General features: G+C 45.3%; 1 protein-coding gene across 1 annotated transcript in view; it reads right to left on the bottom strand.

Moving 5' to 3' along the window:
- Positions 1 to 779: 779 nt before the first annotated feature.
- The window catches only part of LOC146133494 (uncharacterized), a 28,638-nt gene continuing 17,956 nt past the window's right edge, over positions 780 to 11,461 (bottom strand). Inside the window, exons 5-15 of the mRNA XM_083397765.1 lie at positions 10,836 to 11,037; positions 8,789 to 9,793; positions 8,159 to 8,276; positions 7,777 to 7,823; positions 7,234 to 7,526; positions 6,317 to 6,647; positions 5,449 to 5,721; positions 3,446 to 5,083; positions 2,902 to 3,068; positions 1,597 to 2,417; positions 780 to 936 (exon numbers count right to left, since the gene is read on the bottom strand). Coding sequence (XP_083253891.1) covers positions 780 to 936; positions 1,597 to 2,417; positions 2,902 to 3,068; positions 3,446 to 5,083; positions 5,449 to 5,721; positions 6,317 to 6,647; positions 7,234 to 7,526; positions 7,777 to 7,823; positions 8,159 to 8,276; positions 8,789 to 9,793; positions 10,836 to 11,037 — 5,052 coding nt within the window. The remainder of the gene's footprint in view (positions 937 to 1,596; positions 2,418 to 2,901; positions 3,069 to 3,445; positions 5,084 to 5,448; positions 5,722 to 6,316; positions 6,648 to 7,233; positions 7,527 to 7,776; positions 7,824 to 8,158; positions 8,277 to 8,788; positions 9,794 to 10,835; positions 11,038 to 11,461) is intronic.

Here is an 11,461-nt window from a genome sequence, read left to right as displayed (position 1 = left end):
CTTTGAATTAAAGAGAGGTGGGCAGGTTGAACAGAATAAAAGAAAGAGGGCATGTCCAGTTGGAAGATCCTAAAATAACTGGTGGGTATTCGTGAAAATGGGCAACAGTAAATTTCTGCTCTGGCCAATAAAGAATAGGTTCAGTATGGAGGCAGGGTTAATTCCCTGCTTTTACCAAAGATCTACTCAAAAGTTGGTAGATGTATATCACTAGCCTTGTTAATTTCCCAAAAGAACAAAACAGTGTAATCCAATGTTTCAATCCATTTTCAGCGCTCATAAACGGTGCTCATACAAGAAGATATAAACCCAGTTGCATTAAACAGAAGAGAAGCTGTGAATAGTTGGATTAAATACTTTTGACTAAATAAACATTTAAACTAAACAGGAAAAATCCTGCCTAAATTATGTTAAAGTGGCAAAACAGGTTGAATTTAATCCCTTCATCTCCAAAACTTCCGAGAGAACTCAAATTGTGGGAAAAACAGGGTTTCCTACTTATTTTTTTATATACATTTTAATAGAACAAAAATTATCGTGCTTGAATCGTGTTAAAAACGGCAGAAACTGGTTGATTTTCATCATCTCAAAAAATATTCGAGAGAACAGGATTGGTAAGAAAAAGAGTAAAGATGAATCCTCTGCCGATGCTCCAAAGGAAAATACAGGGCAAATCGGGTTGATTATTCTTCTTTACCGCAAAAACTTTTCAAGAGAATTTGGTGTGAAAAGAGTCGAGTTAGATCCTCTTCTTTGAGCTCAACTTCCAAAGCAACACTTCATCCTGCTCCGACTCCCAGATTAACGGCTCTGGGTCTCTGCAGTCCGACCGCCGACGGGATGTTGCGTTTCAACCTTCTCTGCTCCAGCTGGGACGCGGAGGACCCTGAGGGAGGACGACTGGAGGTCGGTGTGGAGGAGGACACGGTCGGTTGTCTGAAAACAGGAGAAAAAAATCGTAAATACGGGCAATCACAGATTAATTTTTTGCACTCAAATACTGCTTTTAACAATCACTTGGGGTTAACTCGATGCGATCTGATACCAACAATAACAGATTTAGATTTTGTAGCGTTTTGCAGTTTGCTAACGTTTGTTGTAGTATTATGCTGTAAATAGTATTTTTTGGTGTTCCCTCTTTTCGTCAAGTTTTACCCACAAGAATTTTTAATACTTTTTATGTTCCTCTTTTTCATTCTGCGGAATTCGTAAACATTTTAAACGGTAAAGACGGTCATTTTCAGCGTCATAAAAGACAGCGCAAATTAAACACATATCTTGTTCTATTTCTATCAAATTATTATATGTCGACAAGAAAGTGTTATTGCGGCGAAAAAGTTATTGCGAAAAACGAGCAAATCGGAATCTGATTGATTTGGGCAGGTTGTTTTCGCTTCTTTTAAAAACAAAGGTTAAACCTCCAACTTGCCAATTAAATTACCTCGACTAGAAAGTATTATTGCGAAAATAAATCGGAGACTAACATTCATTTGTATCTTAGCTACTCTTTCAAAACACAAAGAATTATTGGTTTTCAAACGGATAACGTCACATTGCCTTCAACTAAAAACAATCTACCTTAAACCTATAATTTACCGTAAAGAGGTTGCCTGTGCTCTTCCCTTCCTTGCCGCCTGCTGGCTCATCAGCACGCTCGAGTTCTCGTAAACCGGCTCGTTCTGGCGGCCGTTAGACGGCGCCCGAGCGCGCGAAGGCGGAAAGCCGTAATTAAGCGGGGCCAACTTGACCTTGGGTGACTGGGGCTTCGGGGAAGCACCGTCTTGTGAGGAAGTGCTCTGAGAGCGGGATCCTTTTCCGGGAGAAGGGAGTTTGCTCGGAGCAGTGATGCGGGAGATTCGCGATCCGGACTGCGACCGGCGGCTCTGTAAGCTCTTGGCGGCGTTTAGGGCTTTATTATCGGCGGAGGGCTCAGAGTAGGCTGGAGGTTGCTTGGAAGCGGAGTGGTGGTAATCCGGAGGAATCGCCGGGGACGCATCCCTGGCGTAGGATACACAGGAGGAGCTCCTTGACTCTTTCAACTGGATGACGGTGGAGGTAGGAGCAGGTGGAGTTGACACAGCAGGGGAGCGGGGAAGACCGGATGAAGAGGTTCTGCTTCTTCCGCGGAAGCTCCTCTCGGAGCTGGAAGTTGAGGTGTTGGATCCGTTTGTTCCCGTCTTCCCGGCGCGTCCGGAGAATCCGAATCCAGAAGAGCTGTTCCTCTTCGACTTTGAAAGGCGCTGACTGGGCTTGGACGAAGGCTCTGACGATCCTGATGACGTGGTGCCCTGGAACTCGGTGACGTCAACCAGTCCGTCTGAGGGCAGGGAGCCGAAGCTGGAACCGGTTCCGACGGAACCGTTCATGACGCTGTCGGCGCCGCTGGAGGCCTGGGACAGAGGCGACGAGTCGGGCGTCTAAAAAAATTAACAAGAAAACGTGTAAAAAATGGAAAGAGAAAAAATGGCGTTTCTGGGCGAGTTTGCCGAATTGACCAAACAAATTTATGAAAATATTTAAAGACATTCAAAGACTTTTGAAAGTCAATTTGCAGTTTTTCAAAGACCTCAGATTGTGCCGGCGTTTTTTGAAAATAATTCAAAACAAATCCGTATAAATGTCTTGGTCAACACAATTAGATATAGTTTTATAGTTATTTCACATTTAAATATCATTATGACGCAAAATAATTTGGTTATGTTCCTATATAATATAATGCTCGTAAATCCTTTCCCTATTTTCACTTTGGCACGTTTCTTTTATCGAAAGTGAGTGTCTCCAATTAAAACCAATTTCTTCCCAAGTTGAATTGAAACAAATTTATTCCAAGTTCAGTATATTCAATTAAAAAAACCTCCCGAATTGAGTATTTCCAATTAAACGTTAACGCCCCAAGTAAACATAGACCGCTTTACTTACACTTCCGCCCATAGCTTGTGGACTTCCCCGGTCCCCGGAGGCCTGGGCCAGTTGGGCCTCGACCACGGAACTGATGAAGGCCTTCTCAAAGACCTTCTGGTGAGCCGAGTAGTTGATCTTGCGTCCGCTTAAGTCCTTGTCTGGTTTTTCTGGGAAGTGAAAAAAGCGCAAGGTTAGTTTACAGCTTAAAGAACGTAGTATTTTTAAACAGAAAATTGTAATAGTATTGCTACGAACTGTATTTGAAAGAACTCCATTTAGATTGAAGCTTAAATACCAGTTTGGTATGACGAAATTTTAAAAGGTTTCGGATTATTTTTACATGAGGGTAAAAATTTTAATAATAATAAAAACCTTTTTTTCGATTTTTTACATATTTTTTTCCTTAACTCTTTTTTTTTAATGTTGATCGTTTTACTTTATTTGACGCCCTTTTGCAACAACTGAGAGTGTGTTGGTGCCCAAAATTAAAAAATTCAAAAACCTAAAAATATAAATCTAAGATAAAAAAACAGCAAAAACTTACTTGATTTTGCTGGTGCTCCAGCCAGAAAAGAGTCCGACGACCTCACAGAGGACAGATCTTCTTTGCTTCCGGAATATTGCGCCGGACTCTTCGCAACGCGGCCGATAGCGGAAGCGAGCTTGGGTCCACCGGCACTCTTCCTCGACTGGGTAGAGTCGGGGGAAACACCCTGGGACGGTGGGGTGCGCACTATAGTGACCCCGGCGGCGAATACGTCACGGTGGTGGGGCGATGGGGCGTGATGACTCAACTTCTCGTCACCAATGTTGTTGTTTAGCTCGGTGAAGGTATTGATCTGTTGCGGCATAACTTGACGTGGATCAAACGGGAGGTTTTCGTAAGGCGGTTCCTCCATAGGGACAGACGGGGCAGCGGCGTGCCGTTGCTTGCCCGAACCGCGCCTTGAGAGTCGATCCTGCTCGACGATCTGAAAGCGCTTGGCTTGGGGATGCTCCTTGTCGCTTTGGACGGTCACAACGCTCTCGTACCAGTCGCTGTTCTCCTTTTTGGGGAGCCTCCTTCTTTGCTGTTGCTGGTGCTGTTGTTGTTGTTGTTGTTGGGATGAGTTAAAGTTCTCGGCCGGGAAGGAAGTCTCTACGTACTTGCGCTCCGACGCTGGCGTTGCTATTGTTTCCACCTCCCGAGGCTGATCCTTGTCGGGACGCTCGATCGTGCTCCCCTCCGCGAATCCTTCATCGGACACGACCTCCTCCACCAGTTTGGAGAGAGGCTGGACGCAGGCGGTTGAAAGTCCGTTCGGATAAGGCTGGCTCAGTTTGCGTCCGACCGCTGCATCACTGCTCCCTCCAAGGGACTTTTTCTTCTTGTTGCTTCCGACAGAGGAAGACGTGGATGAGAAGATGTCCTTTCCTGGGTTGAGGTAGGAGTTTGGCTCCAAAGAGAGGGTCCGAGGATCGATCAAGGAGGAGGATGGTTTTATCTGTGGATCGGATTCCTGCTGTTTTCTGGCCTCCGCAAGCTCTGTTTTGCTCCCGGAGGAGTTGGTCCTCCCGCTGGACGTTGAGCGGCCGAATTTGGACTTCATGATGTCCACCAGGGATCGCGACTGACCACTCCCTCCGCCGCTCGAGTTGCGCTTCTTCGGAGCGGCGTCTTTGCTCTTCTTCCCAGATGCGGACGCTTTGGATGCGGCCCTGCCCCTTTCCTGTGGTTTGGAGTCCGGCTTTTTAGCAGCAGTGCCCGGCTTGGCGGAAATGGAAAGCTTGGAGCTTGATTTAACCAAGGGCCTGCGTTCGGTGGCCTGACTGCACTGGCTGATGCTTGAGCCGGATTCTAAAGACTCGGTGCGCGCGGCTCGACTCACAGCCGGCGAGCTCTGCGGGGAAAGGTGCGTCGAATTCCCGCCGGCGCTGTTATTCCTGCCGATGCTGCCGGACGGCGGGCGCACGTGCGGGTTGGTGGAGGGAAATCGCGGCTGTTGCGGCGGCGATGCCGAGGGCGGCGAAGCAGCGCTTTCTCGCGCGCGCGAAGACTCGCGAACGTCGGTTTCGCGCCGCTTGTTGAGCGCGAAGTCGCTGCTGATGCTGCGGCGTCTGCGAACGCTGGCCGCTTGACTTGTGGAGGTGTCGACTGGCTTCTGTTGCTCGAGTAAGTCCTTGCGACGCCTTCCAACTGAACCTAAAAAGAACAAGTGACTTCGTAAGCAAATTGCATATAATTTTTTTGGCTGTTAATCGGTGTGCTAGGAAAGCGTGATTTCGACCGTTTTGAAAACTAAAATTTGACCTGCGTAAAATAAAATACGATCAATGTGACACGAATACGAAAAAATAAAAGTCGCCTAACTGAGTAAGATACAATGAAAGATTTCAAAAGTACTACTTCAGTTGGTTTGAAATTGGTTTATGTCTTCAGTTAGTCGTTTGTATACGTTTCGTCCCAAAAAATAGGACAAGGATAAAAAAGCACAAACGTTTTGAGATGTTGTAAATAAAACACAAGACACAAAACACGACAACATACAATCAAACATCGCCCCTTACCTTCGCTCATTCTCCGCCTGCGAAGTCCTTCGTCAATTGCGTCACAATCGCGCTTTATCGCGTCGGAGGTGCTCGACTTGGGAAGTCGGCTGACCAACGACGCAGGGGTCTCGGCGCCGAAATCGGGGACCCGCAATCCGGGGGCGGAGGGGTTTGCCCTGATGGGGCTGGCGAGCGAGAGCTTGAGCTTTTGCGGAATCGAAGTCTCGCTCTTGCTGCTTCCTCTTTGGAGCAGGAGGCTCTTCGGAGCAATCGCTGGAGGAGAGGCAGGTTCTGGAGAAAACGAGCTGACGTTAAAAGACGGATAACAGTTCAACTGCAAAAATGCCCGCTATAGGCGAAGAAGAACAAATATTTATGTGAAAAACGAACTACCGTGTGGTTGAAACTGGCGGACCGGGTTCGGCTTCTTCACCTGGTTCAATGATTTTACTTTTTTTACAGGCAAAAATGGATTTCTGAAGATCATAATGACAACGTTAACTTAGCCGCTCAGGGACCAGGTTTCAATAATAAATGAATGTAACATTAATGACAGTGGATGTGATATACTAAACTAGTCATGCTTAAGTCGTCTCTTTGGAAATGTGGAATGGAAGTTAAATGAAAAGCCAGTTTGTTAAGTGTTTCATTTATTAATGCATAAAAAATAGTTCTAATAATCTGACAAAAATATAGCGGTAAACGATGGCTAGTATTAATTATGTAAGCATACAGTTTTCCAAAGTTTTTGGTTAGGATTAGTCTTCAAAAATTTAGGGGTTTTATTCATTAACATACCTAAAAAGGTTACCATTGTTATAAAGAAAAAATGTGATCCAAAGCTGACAGTTAATTTTTTAACAACAAAACAGATAACTCAATTTACCTTTGGGGCTAGTCGCGGGGGACTTTTCAATCGCCTCGTGGGTAATGGGGTCGGCGTCGAGGGGCATCATCACCGCGTACCCGGTGCCCCTTCCATCTGACGTCATCACTTCCTGGAGCAGGTGTTGTGGTGGTGGCGGCGGGAAATCCCCTGCGTCGGAGAGCGGTTCGTCGACTTTGTTGCTGACGTCATCTTCGTCGTCGAGAAACACGCTCTCGTCCGCCTCCGTGGGAACCGGAAGCTGGTGGGAACCCGGAAGTGCGTCTTCCGCAGATTTTACCGGCGACGGCGAGGGCGCCCTCTTCTGGTGGTTCTGCAGGGTGCTGAATGTCTGCCAATCAAATACAATTATGAGTTTTGTGTCCGCCGAAACAACACGAGGCCTTGGTTGCGTGTAAGCCAGATGGAAAACGATTATAGGTTTCGACCAGTCCTTATTTTATGTGGGTATTTTTTGGAAGACATCCTTATTCTATGATGTGGGTTTTTTCTATATTTTACTTTTAAATAAATCCTTGTTGGTTTTTTGAGAATCGCAAGTGGCGATCAAAATGTTTTATACGATTTCTTTGGTATAAAAATCGTTGTACTAAATGGCATCCACCAAAGGTTTTCTAAACACTATAGGATAGAGACCTCAGTTTTTACGGGCAAGTTTTATGTTGCTTTACCAATGATTAAACGTAATTTAGTTTTTGTTAGTATAAAAACGTTGTACCAACCCGCATCCACCAAGGTTGTTTTATAGACTTGGATAAAGACCTAAGTTTTACGCGCCGGTTTTATACAGCTATACATAAGACTTGACACGAATAGTTTACCGCCACGTCCCATGTTCACAAACAAAAAATCTTTACCTAAAAAACTAAACCAACTAACTCAGCCTAGGTTTGTTAATGTCAACCCTATTAACTTACGGTGGCCCGAAGTTGCGCCTTATCGGCGGCGTTTGTTCCACGGTGACTTTGGTTTTGCGGCTGGCGGCCGTTTTCCATCAATATCTGATCGTACAGGTGATCCAGCGACTGCGATTTGCGGCAAGCGGCCGCGTACGACTTGCGGCGCCAACCGGCCGCCTTGGCGCCGTCGGCGTCCGGGGAAGCGGGGTTTCCCCCGGAACCCGCCGCGGCGCCGGGCGCGCGCCCAGTGCCGTTGTTGTTGTTACGCTGCTTCCAGAGGCTGAGCTTGCGCGGTCGGATTTGGGAAAAGGCTGCGAAAAAGATTTCGCGGTTTAAGTTTATTTTAATTTTTAATTTATTTAATTTTTTTTTTGAGGAGGATGCTTTTTCAGTTTTGAAGGTTTTTTCATCAATTTTTTTCCATTTTTTTTAATTTTTGTTTTAACGAACTTAATAGTATAATTACATGCGTTCTGTCTTGGCGTGTTGTTTATCACAGGACTAGATTTTTAGTATTATTACAGGGTTAGGTTACTGTGTGTCGGATTACATATTTTTTACCTGATCGTGATGACTTTTTGGCATCTTTGGAAGTTGTTTCCTGTTTTCTAATGAAGAAAAACAAAGGGATTAAATCAAAACATGAAAATATTGATCTAATGGCCTTATGTTAAACAATAAAGAAGACATCTTTGTAAATGGCCGTGTTTGTTTAATTCTAAATAAGCTAGGTGGCACTATGTAAAGACAAATAGGTTTCTACTTTGACCTGATGAAGCACGCTTGTGCGAACGCTTGTAAACATTACAATACAATTTGTCGTTATATGGTGCCCCTTGGTGCCCCCCCATTAACAAAGATAGTTACTGTTTGACCAAGATAATTGATACACAACCTAAACGTAACATAAAGAGAAAATATTTTTTTTTATTTGATCACTTACTTTGGCAGAGGGTCGCTTTCGGTTCTGGCTTTTTCAGTTGTTGGACGAGGGGAGACTTCGTTATTTTCGGGGGTGTTTTCCTCTTGCTGTGGGGGAGGCGGGGGAGGGGGTGGCAAGTCTGTAAAAAACAAGACAACAATATGTCGGAATAAGAACGTGCAATTGATAGCGTTTACCCTTGAAGCAATTATTGTAACTAATTTGAAAAATAGCAACGAAAAACTGCTAATTTCTCGACGGACAAACTGCTAAAATTTTCTTAGTCGCAGAAGTGAAATTATTGTAATTATTAAAGTAGTTTATTGGACTATTGCGACTCTTGACAGTTTGTTAGACAGTTTTGACTCATGAAGTTATACATATAGTTTGAATTGCAGCCACGATGCCAATTCCTATAAACAATTAGCTTAATTCAAAATTTAAAATCCACTAGATGTTAAATTACTAGCTACAGGCTGATTGCCTAACAATTCCAGTGGTTTTGCTTTAATTTCTCATGGTGCCAAGTTTATATTGAAATTCACTTTACCCTACATGGTTTACATATGCTTTAATCAACATTCTTAACAAAAATCGTTGCAACAATTAACAATAACAAAAACACTTAAAACAGACGAAAAAAAAGCTTACCTCCGGCAAAGTCCAACTTAGAGTAAGAACGCCTCGACCCGCTAATCGGGGGACTCCCCGGTGACGTCACGTGCCCGCTGTCGGCTGACGTCAAACGCTCCTCGCTTTGTGACGTACAGGGGCCGCCCCGAGTGTGCCATATTCTCCCATCGGGCTGGTTCTGGGGCGAAACTGGGGTTCGCTTTCTCGACGCGGAGGGGTAGCCTTCGAAAGAGCGAGAAAACAAGGGAGAGTTCTCGTAGGGGGAGACCGGGGACAAGGCGATGCCCTGGGCCGCGGCCTGCTGCTCGTCCATGGCCGCCTGGACGGTGTCCAGGTCAAGTACGAGGCTGGACGGACGCTGCGGTTCGCGTTTAGAAGGCGAAACGTTCATGTAGTGGTTGTGTGAGCGTCGTAGGCGGTTGTCGCGTCTGAAACTGGCCTTGGCTGGATCTGCTTCTGACTGAAGCTGGGACTGAAGGTTGGGGCGCTCCAAGCTGGCGCTGCCACTTTCGTAGTGCTTTAACTCCACTTCGATGTAGGCGTTGTTGTCGAAAGACTGGCTGCGTTCCACGGCGGCGCTACCTCGTGGCGACCTGCCCAGTTTGCTCACGCGGGCATGCGCTGGCTTCTTTGGGGGTGACGTTGCGATATCGCGTGGTCTCCCGGCGGGCGGCTTCGAACCACCGACCTTCGGAACTTGCCGAGCGTTGCTGCAGCAGTCGCACGCCTGCGTGGCGCAAACGCCCGACGGGGTGGCGTAGTCAGAGTGCTCGCCTAACGACTGCTTTGAGTTCTCAGGCTGCTCGTGGATGACGTCAAGGACCTGGGCCTTTGGCGACACTGTGACGTCATCACACGGTTCACCGACAATCTCAGGCGGGCTGGGCTGGACGCGCGGCGGCGTCGAACGCTGGAGGGCGTTGTATAGGTCCACGATGGTGGCGATTTCGTCGGGACGCACGTGCGACATCTGGCGGTTGGGATGGATGTCTTTGGTGCGAGCGATTAAGGCTTCGTTGATGGCTGCGGAGGTTTGGGTTTGTTATTAGGACTATTCTCGAGGGGTTTTGTTTTAGGTGTAGGCGTGGTTGCTGTGTTTAACATCTTATATCGTTAGTAACAACTGTAGGAGTCTTTTGGCATATTCGTGAGGATCCATCACTCATTGGCTTGGATTTATTTTATGTGGACTCGAGGACTGTAAAACGTACACCGGAACCATTTAAAAACTTTACACCAGGAAAACCTGACGGTTTATCGCCAAATTTATTTTTGAAAAAAAAATTATTGAATTAAAATTAAGTGTGACACTACACTTGCCGCTATTTACACTTGGTCTAATAACATTCTTGTTTTACCGAAATTTATAACTTGTAAGCTAGAGAAACTTTGCGTAGGGCATCTTTGCCAAAAATAGGAAGTCAAACGTAACTTTTTAGTCGCGTCGGGTAAAAATAACTTTATGGTATAAATTTAAAAATATTAATAAAGGGCCAGATTGCAGGATCGCCCAGAAAACTAGGAGGCCTGTCAACCCATATACGTTTACATTTGTTCGCTCTTCGCAACACGTTTTTTTAATAATTACTTTGGTGAAATCCACTTCTGAGACTTTGCATCGAATCGAACGACAGATCCTGTGGCGGCGTTTTATGGTGAAGTTGTTGTTGTTGTTGTTGTTGTTGTTGCAAGTATTGTTGTTGTTGCAGATGATGTTGTTGCTGTTCGATGAGAGACCTGTCGTCTAACAAACAAAAACGGCTAGGAATTAGAGTAATGTTTGGCCTACTAACACTTTGAACCTGGTATAAAGGTATTCTAAACGTTTGGCTGTCGTTAATCCGGATAAGAAACATCTAAAATTTCAAACTACCATTTTGTTTCGCTATCGACAAGATTTTAAAACCACTTGTGCCGTGATAAGTACAAAGTGATTTTAAAAGCTAACAAAACGCCCAAAATCACTTAAAATACATTTCACGGGTCGACAAAACACAAAAAAACACAGAAAAGTTCCAAGAAGCAGAATGCACGCAAAAAACAAAAGCCACGGAACTCTACTAACCGACAACGGCAATGGGCGCGGCAGGGTCCGGGTGACGTTGGGGCTGGGTCTGGGTCTGTGACGTCACTTCCGGGCTGGGCAGGGTGACTTCCTGCAGGTGCTGGTTGTAGGTGGAGAGCTGGTGCACCTGGCGCCGTAGGTTGGTACATTCGTGCTGGAGACGACGCTGCATCAGCTCAGACTGGGCAATCTGTGCGGCCACCTGAGAATGCAGAACGAAGTTTTTGGGGGGCCTGTCGGTGTTGTAATGACTTACGCTTATGACGTAATTTAAGTGCAATTAAGTCACTGTTTTAAAATGACTTGACTTGACTTAAGAATTTTGAACAAATGGCTTGACTTGACTCGACTTAGTTTTTTTGGACCAATGACTTGGGTTGAAATGAAGTGCATTCTTTGGGTTATTTATCTAATTTTCTAGCTATATGTTTCATTTTGTGTTATTTTTTTGTTTGTTTATTCACTACTCATAATCGAAATAGTTCACAAATTTGTATAGTTCAATATTATTTTTTATGACAAGGACTTGACTCAAAATTGGCTTGCTCAACTAATGACCTGACCAAGGAAAAACGCATTTGTCCAGAGTTAACACATTAAAAAATCTCGGTAATGACTCTTAGACT

Source organism: Ascidiella aspersa, chromosome 9 (genome assembly GCF_963924565.1).
Source record: "Ascidiella aspersa chromosome 9, kaAscAspe10.2, whole genome shotgun sequence".
Lineage (NCBI taxonomy): Eukaryota > Metazoa > Chordata > Ascidiacea > Phlebobranchia > Ascidiidae > Ascidiella > Ascidiella aspersa.
Note: the sequence above shows the minus strand (reverse complement) of the source record. Positions and strands in the feature narration are given on the sequence as shown.